Below are 19,994 nucleotides of genomic sequence, written 5' to 3'. Positions count from 1 at the left end.
TCCAGCTGCAGCGCGAACGCCCTCCCAGGCTTGCTCCACGGTACCCCGGGCGCACCACGCACGCACCCGCCTCCCTGGGCCGGCCGCTCCTCCCTCCTTCCTTGCTGGTTGGCCCGGGTGCCGCAAGCGCGGCGGCGGCAGGAGGAGCCGGGCGCGCCCGCCACGCACAGCACGGGCGGCAGGCGCGGCGCACGAGCTCAGGTGGCGGCTGCGGCGGTGGTGACAGCAGCGGCTGCAGCAGCTAGCGCACACCCTCTCCGCGTCGCGCCCGCAATCTTCCACTGCGCCGCGGAGCTAGCGGCCGTCCCAGGGTTTCCCCGGCCCCCGCGCGCACGGGCGAGCCCCACGCACAATAGCGGCCGCCTCTATTGTGGTTCCGAGCCCGGGCGCCAGCTATGGGGAAGCCGGCGAGGAAGGGATGCGACTGGAAGCGCTTCCTGAGGAATAATTGGCTGCTACTTTCCACCGTGGTCGCGGTGGTGCTAGGTGAGATGCGTGGCGGGTGGGCGACGCGCGCACTCTCACGCGCTCCCAGCACCCAGGCCGCGTGCGGGGCGGGCGCGTGTGAGGAGCTGCATGGCGCTGGCGCACCCGGTGCTCGGTTCCTCGGCGCCCCCTCGGCTTCCGACACCGCGCGGGGGCTTACCCTCGAGGGTGCTGATTTCTTCGTACTAAGAACAAAGCTCCTCCGGGACACCCATTTGCGTGCTCCGTGAGCTTCGGGTTCCTGCTTTACCCAAAATGATCATAGGGGCTTGGAAGGGGGAAAGGGAAACAAGGTCTTGATTCTTACCGTTTGGAAGCAAATGTGGTTTAATTGTTTAAATCCTATCTGCTCCCCTCCTTTTTTTCCTCCCTGAACCATGCGTTGTCCGGACAGAGCGAATGTGGATGATGGTTTGCGGTTGAACTGAAAGAGGCATCTTAACCTCAGAAATGGTCCGGTCCCCGGCGGGAGGGAGACTGGATGTTACAGTCGGTCACTCTTCCTAGTCAATGCTTGTAAAGGTACCTGCCCACGCGGCGACGAGCCGCTGCCCGTACCCAGGCACGGAAAACCTGCCAGATTTGTGCTTGAATTCAGGGATGTGCAGTGATGGTCCGCAGGAAGTCTAGGGGAAGGGAGACCTATCAGATTTCTCCCTTTCCACTCTGCAAATCTACCGAGGTCGCATCCTTGAGCTCCCCTGCTCGCCACATTTCTTTTCTATTGAAAGTAATATTTAAGTCATATTTGCTTGTTTTTAAACAAGGTGTATTTAAGTGATTTATTCCTGACACATCACTGGATCAGGTGAATGTCTGAGCCATTGCTCAGAGGTATGAGTTATTCCAGTTTCGACTCTGAATTTCTGCCAGGTTGTCTGTTTTACAGCTTGGGCCCTGGGATGCTCCTCTTTGGTGTTGGAGCCAACTGTCTCCTTTCCTCCAAGACCTGGCCCAGGTGGGGACACCCAGCAGGTGAGGCTCCTTTGAAGTCCTCACCTTCCATTTGGAAACTGGAGCTGGGAGGAGGGGTAGCCTTCGCCTCTCCCAACCCCAAGCACATTTCTCTCCAGCTGCTGCTGCTCAATCTCAGAATATTTGGTGTCACCTGCTTTCTATCTTGGTGCTCCGCCCCCAAAAACGTCTGTGGAAGTTAACGCGATTCTCAGGGTCGGATTTGCTCCTCTAGATCCTTGCGCAAAGTCAGGTTTCTAGTAAATAAACAACATCCTGGAATTACTTTAGCAGAGGCTATCTGTGGGAGGAAAAGAGAGAAGCAGAGGAGCAAGTCTTGACTACTTAGCTCTGTTTTCCCCAAGAAGAGTCACGTGACTCTAAGGAAAGGGCTATCCTGCCCCATCACATTTTAAATAACAGATTCCTCAAAAAGAGTGATGTGATTTTCTTGCAGGCAAATAGATGAGATGGTCTTATTTTCCTAGTGACAGGAGTCCAGAATTAATTGTGAAATCCCTTCTTCGGGATGGTTTTGGGTAGGCTGGCATTTCCCTCCCGATTCCTTGTGGAAGTGAAATGATCCTGCCTTTTCAGCTGTGGAGTTTTCCAGAAATACTCACCTGTTGACCACGTGTGGCATGCTGGTGTTGAGTTTACTGATTCACTGAAGGCTGGTTTGGCAAAGATTTTGAAAATTGTTCCCTGGCCTTCAGAACCTGTCACGTATATACATCTTCCGGGTCACGGGGGATAAAATGTCTGTTTTGCAGATGGGGCCTTTGGTGCCAGATGGGCAATTTTTTCCAGTTTTAATGTGGGTAAGCCCTGGGAGCGTGATTTCAGATTCTTTGGTCCAGAAAGGAAAACACAATATTAAATCTGTAAGTACTCAGCTGAAGTCTTTCAGCACATTTGCTCCTCAAGGAGTAACATTAGGCTGTCCTGAGCATTTCAACTCTTGGTCTGAGAAGTGTCGGGCCTACACCACCCTCAGTGCACCCATCACAAGGCTCTTCCCAGGATTCTTCTCTTTCTTTCTTTGGAGCACTGGGCTTGAGTACAAAAGTCACACCTCTGTCTCTGTCATCTGTGCTAACTCATTCTGGGTTAAACCCAGAAGTGAAATTGCAACCAACTTATAACAGAGATGCTAAGTCCATCCATAAGCGCTTTTGACCATGATAGTAAGTTTAGTTTTGTAACAGTCTTAATTGATGCAGAGATCGCAAACAGTCTCATGTAGCCTCCTTTCCGAACCTTTCAACATGTGGACCTTAAAAAAGGAAAAAGTTTTTATTACCCTGACAGAATATCATCTTCTGATTAAAACTGAAGTATTTTGTCCCTGCTATATATAATTCATCAGCCCTGACACTTTAAAATATTTTGATTTTTGAAGTGAAGGGCAAAACTTTTTAGCAACCAGCTGAAAGCCTCTGATTTTTCAAGACAGTATGTGAGAGGAGATGTAATTAAAGGTCATCTTTATTAGGTGTAAATGTTAGTTTCTTTTGTGGACAAAGAGATACTAAAAACTAACTATTTCCTTATATTGTTACTCAAGAAATAAAGAGGCTGAATAGTTATGTGACTTTCTTTGTTAAAGTGACTATCTTTCACTATCTGTAAAACCCTACAAGGTCCTGGAGATAACATCTTAGATTTTCAGATGAGAGGCCTTTAGTAAAATCTGATTGTATGTGTGTGTGTGTCTGTCACTCAGTCGTATCTGACTCTGAGACCCCATGGATTCCTCTGTCCCTGGAATGGACTGCCATTCCCTTCTCCAGGATCTTCCCAACCAACGAATCAAACTTGGGTCTTCTGTATTGCAAAAAGACTCTTTACGGTCTGAGCCACCACGGATTAGGAACAATTTTCACTGTATTCATTACCATTCTTGCAGGCCTTTCCCTTGCTTCTGTAGTGTAGTAGTACAAGAACAGAGACTGGAGTCAAGAGTCTTAGATTTGAATTCTGATCTAGTCATGCTCTGTGATTTAGACAAAATCTCTCATTCTCTGGAATCCTCAATTTCCTCATCTGGAAAATAGGGATATAGATCATTCCCTCCTATGCTATTAGAGTTGATTAAGATAATGTGAAAATACCTGGTTGTATGACTAGCATATAACAGACACTCAGTAAATGTCATTTTAAGGTGATTTGAATACCTTGATTCTGAGGAAATTAATATTTTCTTATGAAATAAGGTCTCTCATGGTCTTTCTCTGTCCTGGTTGGTGTCCAGCCTAGAATTCTGAGTCCAGGGTGATTCAAGTATTTTGATGACATGTTCTGTCCAGGTGAACACCAGCCTCCAGAGCACTCACTATTCATTGTTTTAAAAGGCTATGGAAAGGATTAATCATTTTGTTTTGTGCCCCATATAGCATGATTCTCATTTCATTTAACAGGCAGAAATTCTGAGGGAAGAATTTTTGTGCTTTCAGTGGGAATTCTGTTCAAGCAGAATCAGTGTGTGAGAATTCTGTGCATTGTAATTCAAGTCAACCGGTAATGATCATAGCATGTATAATGTTGGCAAGGCACTCATGGAACCCTCACCCCGCTCACAACATAAAGCCTGATCATTCTGTCCAGACAGGTTGTGCTTTATTTCAGTCGTTTGAAAAATCTGATTTCCAGCTTATGCATTTTCAGGAAAGGATATAGCTATTGTTATTTACAGGACAGAACCGACAAGCTTATTCTTCCTGAATAATTTTCTTCAGCACACTAAAGGAAGCAATCATTTATAGATTCAGATTCTATTGTCTAAAACTGAGAACAGTTTCTTCATGTTCTCAGTAATATCCTTGCCCAAGCCAGCCTCATGTCTCCTCCGCTGGGGCTCTTGTAGTATATATCTGGCAGTGCTAATTTGAGCTGTGGCATAAGCTCTCCTGCTGTGTTTCTACATGTCTCTGAAGACCCTGAGTATGGGATGGGGGTGGGGGAACGGCTTCAGCTCAGTGTTCAGAATGTATTTTGTTATCATGAAACTCATGTGCTTCAGCCTGTGCTGCGGGGCCTCTAATCAGCTCAGCCTTAGAATATACCAGTACTGTAACTGGCACTTAAATCATTTGCTCATTCAACAAATCTATATCAGGCATCTCCTGTGTGCCAGGGACTTTTCTAGAGGCAGGGCACACAACAGTGAACAAAATAAAACCCCTGTCCTCATGGAGCATATGTTGAAGTGGAGATAAGTAGACAGTAAACCGGATAAAGAGGTAAACTACAGTATAGAGTACATTGGATGGTGAGAGTGTTCTAGAGTAACATAAAGCAGGGAGGGGAACTTCCAGGCAGTTATAGTTGGAATAGGGTGAATGGGAAGGCCCTGCTGCTGCTGCTGCTGTTGTTAAGTTGCTAAGTTGTGTCCAACTCCTTTGCGACTCCCATGGACTATGAGCTGCCAGGCTCCTCTCTCCCTGGGATTTTCCAGGCAAGAACACTGGAGTTACCATTTCCTTCTCCAGGGGACCCTCTCAACCCAGGGATGGAACCTGCATCTCCTGCATTGGCAAGTGAATTCTTTACCATTGAGCCACCAGGCCCTGCTAAGAAGGTGACAGTTGAGTTGAGACTGGGAAGAAGTGAGGGAACACGTGCACAGATATCTGGGGCGATCCCAGCATGCTTGAGGAAGAGCATGGGAATGGAGTGGGAAGGGGAGAGGCGATAGGATGGTGTGAGCTCTTATAAGGACGTTGATTTTTACTGGAGTTGGAAAACCATTAAAAGGTTTTGAGCAGAGTAGTGACATGTTCCGATTGTCTTAATCTGCTCTCCTGGCTGCTCTTAGACCACAGATGGCAAACACAAGGGTGGAAGCCGAGAGACCAGCTTAGGAGGCTAGTGCAATTAGCCACTTTTCTAATCTCATTTCTGTCATGGTTAGTAAAATCTTAGGAAATGCTTAAGAAAAATCAATGAGAAAAATATTGCAACTGTTAGGTAGGCGTTATTGCTTTGCCGTTATATGGATGAGGAAACAGACATGAAACAGCGCAGGACGAGCTCAGGATCACTCAGATAACAACTGGCAATTCCCAGCTTTACTGTACTTTCCCTCCCCCTCCTTTGGATGCTGTCCTCCTCTTTGTCTCCATCTCCCTAGTCCTCACAGAACCTCTTGAGGATCACAGTGGTCTGGCTGTGTGCCATGTTGAAATAGGGAATGAAGACTCTGTAGTGTTCGATTTGGGCTTCAGTTGCCCCTTTCTCCCCTGAGACTGAGAAGGGGCAGAAACATGTCTCTAGGGACTGTCGGAATTGCAGTGTATATCCTGGAGGAACACTGTTCCTGTGGGGTTTGCCGGACTCATTAACCAGGTTGGTCTCCACTCTAGGCTCAGCGTCACCCTTACACCTTGGTCCATGAGGCTGCCCTGCTATTCTTTCCACCTTCAAAGTCTGCCCTTCTTACCTTCGAACTCAGTCGCTTGGTGTGACTGGTGTAAAGGGTGTGACTGAGGTACATAAGGGAAAAAAGCAAAGCTGCCACAGAGGTCAGGGGCCGGATCGTAGAGGGATTGGAATGCCACACTGATAAGTTCAGACGTGCTCCTGGGGATGAAGCTGGGCAATGACATGGTCAGGACTGTGCTTAGAAAAGGTCCTTGAGGCAGATGGATGTGGCGAATGGATCCAAGGAGGGTAATGTTGCAGGTGGGCAGAACACCCAGGGGATTACTGTCAAGGTGCAGGTAGAGAGGGAGATGGGGGCCTCAGCAGGGCAGCAGCAGTGGGAGTAGAAAGGAAAAGATGGCTCTGTGAGGTGTTCGGCAGGTTGACCTGACACTCCTTGACTAGGTTTGGTCCTTGTAACGAGGAGGTGGTGATCTCTAGCAGGAGAGGGAGTCCTGGCGGGGGCAGCAGCTTGGAGAACTATCATGCCTTCCCACAGCACAGAACCAATATCAACTTGCTCTTTGTTGCCCTGTAGTTGGAAAAAAAGTGAAAGTGAAGTCACTCAGGTGACCCCATGGACTGTAGCCTACCAGGCTCCTCTGTCCATGGGATTTTCCAGGCAAGAGTACTGAAGGGGATTGCCATTGCCTTCACCAGGGGATCTTCCCAACCCAGGGACCGAACCCAGGTCTCCCGCATTGTAGGCAGACGCTTTACTGTCTGAGCCACAGGGAAGTCCAAGTAGTTAGAGTATTTACTAATGTTTGCCCTCCCCACTGACCCTTGAAGAGCCCTTGAGGGAGGGAGTTCTGGCTGCCCCTCACTATATCCACAGCACCTGTCACAATGCCTGGTGTGCTCAATACATTTGTTGAGTCATTTATGACCCAGGGAGATAGTAAGAGGTTATCTTTGTTTATTGAATGAGTAAATTAGCCCAAACCTAAGCTTGAATTCCATCATACATTCTTCTCTGCCTGCTTCACCCTCTGATTTGCATAAGACAGATTAACAGTATTATACATACTTATCAAGTATGTTAAACGTTTCTTCCTCACAACTAGGTTATAGACCCCTAGAGGGCAGAAGCATTCCTATTACCCTTCTTATCAGAAGGAAGAGAGGTTTGGATTAGCTGGAAGAGAAAAAAGATTTCGTTTGAAATGCCAGCTCCCATTTATAGGTAGCCAACTGTCTGAAGTGATATTTTGTTGAGAAAGAATTGGAAACAAAAGTTCTGAAATTGATTACCGATGTCTGCCAAGGGCTTAAGATCAGGGAGCAGTGGCACGTGTGCTGCACGCTTGTTGACCCTGGGTCAGATCACTGAAGTTCCTTCTAGATTTAAGATCCTTTAGCTCTATGCTTGTGTAGTCATTCCTAAGTTCATTGCTCAGACTGAGAGGAACTCTTCTTAGGGAACTTAGGAAGAGTTAAAGTCATTACTGGCTTCCCTGATGGCTCAGCGGTAAAGAATCCACCTGCAATGCAGGAGTTGCAGGAGACACAGGTTCAGGTTCGATCCCTGGGTGGGGAAAATCCCCTGGATGAGGAAATAGCAGCCCACTCCAGTATTCCTGCCAGGAGAATCCCAGGAACAGAGAAGCCTGGCAGGCTATGGTCCATAGCGTCACAAAGAGCTGGACACAACCAAAGCGATTTAACCCACATACACACAAAGTCATTACTAGAGGATAAAACGACCTTGATGTTGAATCAGTTGTTCTACATCTGTGACTTGGGATATAATAATGTAAATTGTGTGTGGAACAGTTATGAAGGTAATGTTCTATGTCAGCTTTAAATTATTCATTACAACAGTAATATGAGGTCTAAAAACTTATATTGTTTTTATACAGGAATGTGTATCTTGCATGTATTTGCTTACTTAAATATATTGGGGAAGCAATCGTTTAGCTGACTAGATCCCAGTTTCACATATGGAAGAATTAGGGAAACAGTTTTGGGCTTTGAATACCTATGCCTGGTTTGGTTTTAGTTTTGGAACCAAATCAGAATCCAGAGATGTAGAATCAGAACCAGAGTTGTAGAATCACTGAAAAGATTATGATTTTTAGTTGATCAAACTAAATGACTAAATGACAGATGGTAATCTGTCAAAAATTTGAGCAGTGGGCATAAGAAATAAAGGAAGCTTAAGATGTAGAAAGCTGCTGCTGTTACTGCTGCTAAGTCGCTTCAGTCGTGTCCGACTCTGTGTGACCCCATAGGCGGCAGCCCACCAGGTTCCCCCGTCCCTGGGATTCTCCAGGCAAAAACACTGGAGTGGGTTGCCATTTCCTTCTCCAATGCATGAAAGTGAAACGTGAAAATGAACTCGCTCAGTCGTGTCCAATTCCTGGCAACCCCATGGACTGCAGCCCACCAGGCTCCTCCGTCCGTGGGATTTTCCAGGCAAGAGTACTGGGGTGGGGTGCCATTGCCTTCTCCGATGTAGAAAGCTAACACATGCCAAATCTGGATTTGGTGGCACTCATGTAGTTGCTCCAGTGGAAGAAAACCCTGGGTTGCACAGACAAGGTACAAATAAATGGGATTAGGAATTAGCAATCGGAGAGCATATACACGCTCAGATGAGCACTTGCTTATAAAGAGAGAACACCTTCCACGTTAATTACTTGGGAGGAGCTGTGATTACCTTTAATAGAGCTGAGACTGGAAGTAGCTGGCCTGTAGGGAGTCAGTGACATGTTGGCCTGATGCCAGGCAGCTCTGTCCGCCTGAGGAGCTGCAGGTCTCCCCCGTGTTAATGTCTCTGGAGATCTGGGGTCACAGATACTGTGGGGACTGGAGCACTCTTGAAGAAAATGAACTCATCTTAGACAACACTGAGTTGGCCCAGTTAGACTCCTCTGCAGCAGTGTGTGTTAAAGTAGCAAGCCTTTCCTATTTTGAATGTTCCACATACATCTAATAGAAGACAATATTGGAGACAGTTACTACTAAGCCAATAATTCACTTTGGAGCTATAGTTTAGCCCAGCAGATAGATTTGGAAGGAGCTAATTCATTATACTTGCTGAGGAAACAGACCCAAACGGTGACAAAGAGGGCTCTGTTGTAATTAGTAAGCTCCACAGTAACACCTCTGTTAATGGAAAGGAAGTGTTTCAGTGACTCATTTCATTGCCAGAAATGTTACTACCCTGTGTTTGAAAAATATCTGCTGACTGCCTGTTCCATTACCAGAGGTAGAATATTTCCTTTCCAACAAATACTCCTGCGTTTTCCGGGATGGGCAGACCTCGTCCCAGCTTGTAGACACTTCGTGCTGTGTGTCCTGGGAGATTCCCCTCCCAGGCCCAGCCCCAGCTGTGTGAGCTCTGGGCCATGGTCTCCACTCCGTCAGGACAGAGAGGAAGTTATGCCTCGTTCTCCACCACAAGACCTAGAACCAGCACTGAGGCAGCAAAACCCTCCCACCAGTCCCTCCATGCTTAGGCTGAGGTATTTGTTCCCAGGGCCCTTCTTGGTCACAGAGTCCATAACTGGGTCCACAGGCAGGACAGTTGTTACAGCAGATTTTCCTGTGTCCAGGAAAGGTCCTGGTAGCAGCATCGTGTGACGCTGCTAGGTCAACCTATTGAAGCAAAGTGGTGGCTTTTGGGAGTGGAACTTCTGTTCAGGTGTGACCTCAGTGAGGGTCTGCACTGTGCGTTCATTTTTACAGCTGCATTGAGATAACAGTTTGAACTTGCTTTTCTCAGGGGGTTAAAACTGCACTTACTTGACTAAGGAGGAAACCCTTAGGTGAGAATCTTGAATGAGATTGTAAAATTAAATTATTATTCTACCACTGTTGTATTGCTTAATAATTATCTGGTTACTTATAATTCAGTAAAGAATTAAGTCAACAATAAAAAAAATGGACCATCATCAAAAATGCCTAACCACAGAAAGCCTAATCTCCAAGCCTCCAAGCATTACTGGAAAATAAACTGATTCTGTGGCTATTTCATATACTTATTTTCTGAGCCACTTAACCACTTTACAAGTTTCATATGAGATTTCCCAAATTATGAAGCAATGAGGGAGTTTCTCCTTTGACAATTTATTTTTCTTGTGGGTAACCAAGTCTAATTGGTAATACTTATGGAGGGTTTATTATGACTTTTATGCACATTATTTCCCAATTGACCCTATATTTATTTTACAGATAAGGAGACTGAAATGTACAAGGCTTAAGATACATGACTGAGGTCACACTCAGAACTGGGATTTGCACCCATAACTGACTCCAAAACTGTGGTTATTAACCATTAAGTAAGACTGCTTCCTAGAAAACCTGGATACACCCAAATTATAGTTCAGAGCGTTCTTACAGACTTCACTCTTGTATAATAGCTAAATAAAGCCTAGTAGCCTCCTTCTTACTCCATCTCTTGTCTGTCTCTTGGCTTTTCTTTATTATGTCTTTGAACCTGAGGCATCCTACAGTATTTAGAACTTTCCCTTATTCCTCTTCCACATAAATTTTCTATTTGAAGTTACTCTAGTTGAGCTTGTCTAAAAGTTACTTTCCCAGGATGTATAGTGCTCTCCTGTCCTTCTGCTTCTGCTCATTGTGTTTCACCGTTATTATACCCATCCTTGATGGTGGATCTCATTTTTCACTTTTATCAGATAGACTTCTCTGACTGCCCATCAGAGATGATTTCCCTTCTCTGTGCTCTTATATTGCTTAATTTATATTCCCAAATTGTACTGTATTTGAGCCACTGCTTCCAGGCCTGTCCCATGGCAGGCAGCACTAGCTGATTACAACACTCTTTACCCTGGAGCTTTGTGATGGCCTTGGAATCCTCAAAACTATTCTCTAGGCAACTGCTGTTAATCAAAGGGAACTGGCAGGTCAGACGAAAAGTGTTGTTCGTTGCTGGGAAAATGTCTTCACTTAGCAATTAATTTAAATTGAAGAAGTATTGATGTTAACTGGCAAGAGATGCAGAGTTGAAGTCTGTTTCATTTTAGTCTGTCAGAGCCAGTACGTGCACAGAAATCATTGACATGAGCCTAAGTGTGATAAATGCTGCAAGAAAGCCTCAATGTGCCTTGAGCCTTCAAAGAAGAGGTGGAATTGAGAGAGCTCAAGCCTTGATGAACCATTGATCCCCTAGTTTCCCAGTCAGTTGTGTATGAGTTTTTGAGTGGAGACTCTGGGGAACTCATCCAAGCTGTAGTCATCTGAAATATACTTTCCTCCTAGTTTGGGGGCCTCAGAAGAGCACACGTGGTCACCAATGGTTCTGAGACCACTTTAGTGTGAACTCAGCATGACCCTGGAACTCTTGGAATGGACAGCACCTTTCTACCCTGAGGAAGTTCTGACCTCGAGAAACCAGAGCCTGCCTCATCTCCAGAGAATTCTTTGGGCTAACTAGACCAAATAATAGTTCCATACAATCCTGAAATTGGACAGAATTAGATTGGAAGATCCATCCAGCTTCCTAAAGTTGGGCCATAGCATGGAGCTGAATCACCCTTGGATGGTAGAGCCTTTTTGAATGTTGTATTTAGCACCTCCTGTGTCTTTGAATGAACTTTTTATCTAGGTTTCCCCTTTCATGCACCCTTTCACATCATTGTCCAAATTCTGCCCATTCCTGTCCCTGTCTGGAAATTATTTCTGTGATAAGAGATTAATTAGCCTGACTGTGCTTCCTGTTCCAGTAGACCTTGAGCTTGAACAGCTTGGACAAATGCTAGACTTGGTTGTTAAAGATTTTGAAGATGAGTTTTTACTTTTTTGTTAGCAAAAGTTAATTGTCAATCAGGAGACAAAAACGATTTGCCCCATTTCTGCTGCTGCTTCATTGATTTCTTTCTTACACCCAGAGAATTTCCTGAGGTTTCATCACATGGGGGAGCTTCTGAGTTCCACGTAACAGAGGTGGAGATCCCATTGCCAGTGCAGAGCCCACAGACCTTGACAAAAATGTCCAGCTCTCCTCTGTGGCTGCATTTGCCACTTGCACTGAATAGAAGTGTTTGCCAGTAACTTCTAACTAGCTTGTTTATTTTGTGGGAAAAAACAGAAGTTTACATTTATTGTTGTTTTTATGTGGAAATAATTGGGTAAGGTTTGGCTGCTTTTTTAACTGCAAGTGAGTAACCATAGGACACTGGATTTATTGAGTCCAAGATCAAGATCCTGAAGTTTCCGGAAGCATTGCTCATCGCTTTGTGAATCCTGCTCAGGGCTCTGTGTTCTAGGGAAGAGGTTTGGTAGATGGCAGTAAGTGAGGTTTGCAGCTATGACTTTTTGCTCAGATAGTCTTTCTCCCCTTTTACAGACTCTCCTCATGCCCTGGAACATGTGTTCATGAGGGCAATACTGAGAAAGACTCAAGATCTTCACAAACATAAAACATTCCAAGATTCCAGAAGTAAACAAAGCCTTCTAGGATTACTATGAAAGATCATACTCAACCATGGTTTTCTTTTCTTTTTTTTTTTTTCTTTTGTCTCTTGACATCATCTTAAATGCATTTACACCCATCTTTAGGCCTTAAATCTAATATTTTGTTATCAAATGAGCTAATACATGTGAAGTACTTTATAAAAGTATCTTATAAATGTTTGTTATTGTTTCCCAGAAATAAAAAAGGGAGGCATGCAAGTGGTAAAACGTAGGTCCTGGTTACAGTATTATTCCTTGAAAACACTGGAAGACAGTGTTATCTGTATGTGTGTTCTGGGCCCTACTCTCATCTTCTGGGAAAGGGCATCTGGGCCCCTTTTTGTGGCTATATAACATGTTTAATATTCTATATATGAGTAATGTAAAATAATAAACAAGCTGGTCTGTGTTTGCCTTTTTTCTACCAGTGAGGATTAAGACAAGTATCTGAAGTATTTAGAAACAGAGATTCCTGACCAAACTTTCAATACTGGGTACTCCTTTCATTTTAATTTAAGAAATGTAAAATTCTTCAAATACACTTCAACTCATATGAAGATAAAAGTAATTATTTCTGCAGTCCTTCTGGGAGTAGAGAAGGAGAGATCAGAGTTGCGGCTTCACAGGAGTTGGGAGAGAAGGGTAAACCGTTAGCAGGTAGGCGCATGGTGAAAATAGGCAGGTAACACAGATTTCTGAAGCAGAGGTGAGGAATGGGCTGAAAAAGGTGGAGAGCACCGGTTGCTTAGATTTAGCATTCTGGGTGCAGGATTCATCAAGCTGGTAATTCCAGGATTCTGACAGGTCTAGAAAATCCAGGATGACTGGCTCCCTTCTTTCTCAGGCAGAGGCCCATCTCTTCCTGCTCTCAAGTTGCCCCCACCTAAACCCTGCTGTGGGGTAGATGGTCAGATTTCTTTTACACTTGGAAAGAAGCTTTCTAAGATTGTGTAATGAACCAAGGAGGTGTTTCTGGGAGTTGTAAAACTGGTTATTGTGAAGAGGTAGGGTTCCCAGAAAATCTGACATAAAACCTGAGGAAAAAGGTGTGTCCTTCAAGCAGAGGATCCCAGGGCCTCTCCAAACTGTGTATGTCAGGGTGAGGAGGCTTCTCACTCCTTCAGGGACTTGGAGGCCAGGTATTTGCCCAGGTGCCAAGGAGGGGAAAGAGTCGAGTACGACCGCAAGGTAGATCACGCTCTTTCACAGAAATGTATAAAATAAGCTGGTAGTAGAATCACCCATGAGTTTAGCAGATAAGAACCATTTGAAGAGGGCAGTTGGTGGGGGCAGGGGTGAAGAAGAAGAAAAATAAAGTTGACCACAGGTAGAAAATGGAAGAATAAAGTAGACCAGAACCCACATGTCAAGTCAGAGGTATATATCTCAGGAAATGACACCAAAACACATGTGGGATAGTCCCACCTTGTGGGGAGAGGGACAGTCTGGTTGTTGTTTGTTTTGGTTGTTCCTAGATGAGAGCAAGCTGGGTCTCTAAGCCAGCTGAATGCTTGCTGTAGAGACTGGACTTCTGTGGACTGGCCCTACAACCAACCTTATCCTCACTTGAACTCAAGGGACTCTTTGGACTCCAGGGCTCCCAGAAGCCTGGGAGAAGTCCTGAGGTGTAGGAAGCAGGCACCTAACTTCTCATGTGTACATTACCATAGCCATTGTCAGTTACCGGAGAGGCCGTATTTATGATGCCTCTCTGGGGTCGGTGGTGCTGGGACAATGTGGCAGAATTTGTACCCACATTCCTGTGACCCAGTTTTCATACTCTGCTAATGGTACGGTGTCTCAACTATTTTTTCCTGCCTTTCGTAATCAGGTTTAATGAGTAAAAACCACGTAATGCAGTGGCTTCCTGGTCATATGCACTAAATAGCAATTATCATGCACTCATAGTTGTACTCAGCCTCCTGGGACACAAAGCAGGGTGAAAAAAGGACAAGAGGTCAATCTAAAGGACAGAGGGAGAATAACCAGCACAAAGCCACACAGCATTGAATGCCATGCCAAGAGGTTTTCTTGGGACACTGTTATCAAGGTCTATAAATGATGGGAGAGAAGTTAGTCTGATGATGTCTGGTGATCCTGGAGGCCCTGCTGTGGGCATTTGGAGGAGTAAGTAGTATAAGGACTTCCGCATCCTCTGTCACTGTGTACCAGCATCCTGCATCCGTGTACCAGCGTCCTACATCTGTGTACCAGCCTGCCTCCATGTACCAGCATCCTACATCTGCGTACCAGCCTGCATCCATGTACCAGCATGACCATTTTCCCGCCTCTTCCTATCCCACCAGCCCATCCCCGTGGCCTCCACAGCTAGAAGACCTTGCCCTCATGTGAGCCAGCCTTTCTTTCATGCAAAGAGGGCAAATGTGATTGAGAGAGGTCACACCCAGAATATCAGTGACACATTCTGTCTCCCCACTCTTCTAATTGGAAGTGACAGAAAATCCAGGTTGAACAGGCTTAAGCCAGAAAAGTGGAGAGTGAGGCATAGAATTTATGGCTCAAAAAATTTAAGAGCTCAGAGATGGTAACTGGTTTCAGGTATAGCTAGATTCAGAAGTTCAAAAAGTATCATTCTGTCCTGTTCTCTTTTTATGTACCGTCTCTGCAGTCTTCTGTTATTTTCACTCTCGGGTGAGATGCTCCCATTGGTGATGAGACAGCTACAAGCACAGTTCAGGGTTTCCATTTCCATGCTTCACACTCAGCAGAAAAGTTTCTATCTGTTGAGACCAGACTGTGGGGCTTTAGTTGGGTTATAGGACCATTCCATAATCAGCCTTGGGACTAAGGGAACATGATTATCTGATGGACCAGGCCAAAGCCACTCCTTTATCCCACCCTCTTCCCCCAACTTCTGAATTATTATAGCTTGAACTGGACCTAAAACAGACTGAGAGTGGGCAGGTATGTTGTAATAGCAGGGACAATGGACATTGAGTGGTAATTACAACAAATGTTTTATCTTTTATGCTCCTGAACTATTTCATAAATGCCCTCAGTGTGTACTCATAGCTAAGTTTTATTGAATTCATAGCATTACAGAAACATTTGAAGTTGTTTAGATAATAACCACATACTTTGAAAATAATTAAGTCATAAACTGCTTTAAGGGCTTCCCAGGTAGCTCATTGGTAAAGAATCTGCCTGCCATGCAGGGGACGCGGGTTCAATCCCTGGGTTGGGAAGATCCCCTGGAGGAAGAAATGGAAACCCACTCCAGTATTCTTACCTGGAAAATCCCAGGGACAGAGAAGCCTGTCAGGCTACAGTCCATGGGATCACGAAGAGTTGGACAGAACTGAGCACACACACACAGTACAAACTACGTTAAAGCCTGAGAGAGGAGAAATAAAATTATACAAGGACCACAATTGAATTTTTGCTTTAAACTCTTAAGAATTGTAAAAAAAAAAAAAAAAAAAAACAACAACAACAAACCTCAAACCCCCAAATCTAACCTACTGCTAGTGTCATATTTAGCAATGAAAGTCTGAATGCTTTCCCCTTAAAAATATCAGGAATAATGAAGGATGTTCACTCTTAAACACTTCAGTATCTCACTGGAAGCCTGATCCAGTACAATGATACAGTAAGAAAAAGAACTAGATTGGAGAGAAATATAACTTACCCTATTCACAATGGCATGATTTTCTACAAAGGAAATCCCAAGGAATCTATAGAATAACTCCTAAAACTAGTAAGTGATTTAGCAAGGTTGCAAGATACAAAATTAATACCCCCACGAATTTGTTATTTCTATATACCAATAATGTACAATTGGAGATGGTACTTTTAAAATATTAATATTATTTGAAATAGCTTATATATCTAATGAAATGTATGGATGGGATCTACAGTTGAACATTACAGGACACTGATGAAAGAAATTATAGACTTAAATAAACAGACATACCTGTTCATAGATTGGAAGATACATCATAATGCTTATGTCAGTTCTTCTCAAATTGGCTTATAGCTTTAATGTAATTTGAGTTAAAAATCTCAGAAGTACTTTTTTTTAGATATATCAGACATCTACACTTACAGGGAAAATCAAGGGAGTAACAAAAGCAATTTCGAAAAAGAAGGAAGTTGGAAGAATTACACTATCCTATTTTAAGACAAGCATCAAGACATTGTAGTTTGGTGAAGGGATAGACACAAAGATCAATAAAATAGAATATAAATTCCAGAAGTAGACCCATACAAATATGTCCAATTGATTCTTGACAAAGACAAAAGAGTCTTCAGCAAATGGTATCAGAACAACTAGACATTCATATGCCAAAAAAAAAGAACTTCTTCCTATGTTATACAGTGTTATACAAAATTAACTCAACCATGGAACAGAGATCTAAAAGAAGAACTTTCAAAACTCAATAGTGAGAAAATAATCCAACTTTAAAAAACAGACAGTTTACCAAAGAGGCTGTAACACACAAAAGATGTTCTGCATTATTGGCCATTCAGATCATCAGATCAGTCGCTCAGTCGTGTCCAACTCTTTGTGACCCCATGAATCACAGCACGCCAGGCCTCCCTGTCCAACACCAACTCCCGGAGTTCACCCAGACTCACGTCCATCGAGTGGGTGATGCCATCCAGCTATCTCATCCTCTGTCGTCCCCTTCTCCTCCTGCCCCCAACCCCTCCCAGCATCAGAGTCTTTTCCAATGAGTCAACTCTTCACATGAGGTGGCCAAAGTACTGGAGTTTCAGCTTTAGCATCATTCCTTCCAAAGAAATCCCAGGGCTGATCTCCTTCAGAATGGACTGGTTGGATCTCCTTGCAGTCCAAGGGACTCTCAAGAGTCTTCTCCAACACCACAGTTCAAAAGCATCAATTCTTCGGCGCTCAGCCTTCTTCACAGTCCAACTCTCACATCCATACATGACCACAGGAAAAACCATAGCCTTGACTAGACAGACCTTTCTTGACAAAGTAATGTCTCTGCTTTTGAATATGCTATCTAGGTTGGTGATAACTTTTCTTCCAAGGAGTAAGCGTCTTTTAATTTCATGGCTGCAGTCACCATCTGCAGTGATTTTAGAGCCCAGAAAAATAAAGTCTGACACTGTTTCCACTAGGGAAATATAAATGAAAATCACAATGAAACAGTGAAAAGAATTTTCTGTTGATTAAATTTTGTATCTATATGAAATGACGGATGTTCACTAAGCTTATTGTAATCATCTCATAATGTGTATAAGTCAAATTGGAAATTTAAATACAGTGAGAGGCCACTACATGCCTCGATGCTGATGCCATCAATACTTGATGTTGATGAAGACACAGAGAAACTTGTCCTCTTAAACATTGCTGATGGGAAAATAAAATGGTATAGCTAATATAAAAAAACAGTTTGGCAGTTTCCTGTGGCTCAAATGGTAAAGAATCTGCCTGCCAATGCAGGAGACCCAGGTTTGATCCCTGGGTTCCCTGGAGAAGGAAATAGCAACCTACTCCAGTATTCTTGCCTGGAGAATTCCAGGGACAGAGGAGCTTGGCGGGCTACAGTCCATGGGGTTACAAAGAGTTGGACATGACTGAGAAACTAACACTAGAAGTTAAATATATACTTACCATATGACCCAGCAATCTCACTCCTGGGTATATATATCCTAGAAAGAGAAAAAACTATGTTCAGGTGAAAACTTGTTCACAATGTTTATAGCAGCTCTTATTCATAATCACCCCAAAACAGGAAGCAACCCAGATATCCTTCAATGAATGAAAAAATACTGTCCACCTATAAAGTGTGATCCATTCAGCAAGAAAAAGGAGCATATTATTGATAGGCACAAAACATGGATGAATCGCAAAGGCAAAATCAGTGAGAGTAACCAGTATTAAAAGGCTGTGTAGAGTATAACTTTATATATAAGACATTCTCAAAAAGAAAAAAAGCATAGTTATGGAGAACAAATTAGAGATTGCCAGGGTGTGTGTGTGTTGTGCGTGTGTCTGTATTTATGTATCACTATAAAGGTATACCATGAGGGAGTTCTTTGGAGTGCAGGAACTGTTCTATACCCACATCCTAATTTTGATGGTGGTTCTAAGAATTTTAACACATGTTAAAAGTCCTGGGACTGTACAGTAAAAGTCAACTTTGCTGTATAATAAATACACGCGCACACACACACACCCTTAAGAGTCTGGCTGGTTCAGCTGTCTGGCTGAAACACAGACAGATCCAGTGTTTCAAGAGGTGTTCTATGTTTAACGGTGCACAGAATTCCTTCTTTCTGGTGTCTTCATTCCTATGAAAAGCAAAGCCTCCGTTGGACTGTTGCTGCCCTACTTTCCGTGGAGGATATCTGATTTATTTGTTTTTGGTACTTTGGGGTGTGGAAGATAAGAGATCTTTTTTACTTCTCATCTACAGGGCCAGCCAGTTCCTTCTTGGTTATGTGAACACACATGTCACAAAAGGAGTTTGGGAGGGCTTTCCAGACAGCTTTGAGCTGAGTTTTGAAGTGGCTGTGATGGTCAACAAGTCAAGTAGGAAAACTGAGGGAGCAGTGTGCACAGACTCGGAGACCCGGGCACGGGTAGAACTGCAACAGTGGGTGGGGCTTGAGGCAGGGTGGGACCAAGGAGCTTGGGTGCCAGCCTGTGATGGAAAACCATGAAAGGGCGTTAAGCAGGAAAGTGACTCAGCCAGATTGCATCCTAGATCATTCTGGCTTTGGTTTAGAAGGTGAATTTGGAAGAGATAAGACCAGAAGCAGAGAGGTGTTAGAAAGTTGATGAACTAGTCTTGGTGAGAAATGAGGCTGACCTGAACCAAGTCCGTGTAAATGCAGATGGAAAGGAGACAGACAGATTTGAGAGTTGTTTAGTCAGAATCAACAGAACTTTGTGACCGTTCAGTGTGGGCCTGGGATGGGATGCTAAGTCGTCTAGAATGTCCCCAAAGTGCACCACGTTGGACCCAAGCTGCTTTGGTATCTCAGCTGGGTCACTTACTTCTCGTGGACCCTGGGCAAGCAACTTCACTTCCTTGTGCCTCAGTCTCGCACCCTCTCGGTGAGTTACGTCACAGAGTTGTGAAAATCAGTCAGAGTTAATTATGCTTAGACCGGCACCTGATCATAGCCTACACAGCCCTCCAAAAAACGTCTGTGATGACAACACAGTTTAGGGAGATAGGGAACTCTTCCGGGTGTCTATTTCTATGTAACCAGTTACTCCCAAACTTAGTGGATTAAAATAACAATCATATTATTACCCCACATGGTTCTGGGAATTAATTGGACTCAAATAAGCAGGTCTCACCTAGGGTCTCTTTTGTGATAACAGGGAGATGATGGCTGGGCTGGAATCAACTAAAGGGCCATCACTCATGTGTCTGCTGCCTGAAAGACTCAAATAGCTGTCTTCTTTCTCTTGCTCTCGCTCTCCTTGCTCACTCTCTCTCCCACCCTCCCCCCCGACACCCTGCCCCGTGTGGTCTCTCCAACAGGGCAGCTTCAGGGTAGCTGGACTTTTTACATGGGATCTCTCTCCAACAGGGCAGCTTCAGGGTAGCTGGACTTTTTACATGGGATCTCAGGACTTTAATGGAGTATCCCAAGAAGAGGTATCATCAGAAGCCATCCCTTTTCTAACCTGGCCTCAGGCTCCATGCCAGCTCACTTCTGCTCTATTTTCTTTATTAAGGCCATTACAGAGGCCTACCCAG

The 19,994-nt window shown here is 44.3% G+C and overlaps 1 protein-coding gene across 1 annotated transcript in view; it reads left to right on the top strand.

Moving 5' to 3' along the window:
* Positions 1-171: 171 nt before the first annotated feature.
* SLC1A1 (solute carrier family 1 member 1) overlaps positions 172-19,994 on the top strand; it is a 75,119-nt gene continuing 55,296 nt past the window's right edge. The window contains exon 1 of the mRNA XM_086415267.1: positions 172-486. Within this exon, the coding sequence (XP_086271393.1) occupies positions 396-486 (91 nt within the window). The 5' untranslated portion in view covers positions 172-395. The remainder of the gene's footprint in view (positions 487-19,994) is intronic.

The sequence above is a fragment of the Bos grunniens genome, chromosome 8 (genome assembly GCF_055505025.1).
Source record: "Bos grunniens cultivar Pamir isolate PY7600 chromosome 8, Bosgru_T2T1.0, whole genome shotgun sequence".
In the NCBI taxonomy this organism is placed as follows: domain Eukaryota; kingdom Metazoa; phylum Chordata; class Mammalia; order Artiodactyla; family Bovidae; genus Bos; species Bos grunniens.
The sequence above is the reverse complement of the archived record's forward strand: the minus strand, read 5'-3'. Positions and strand labels throughout refer to the sequence as shown.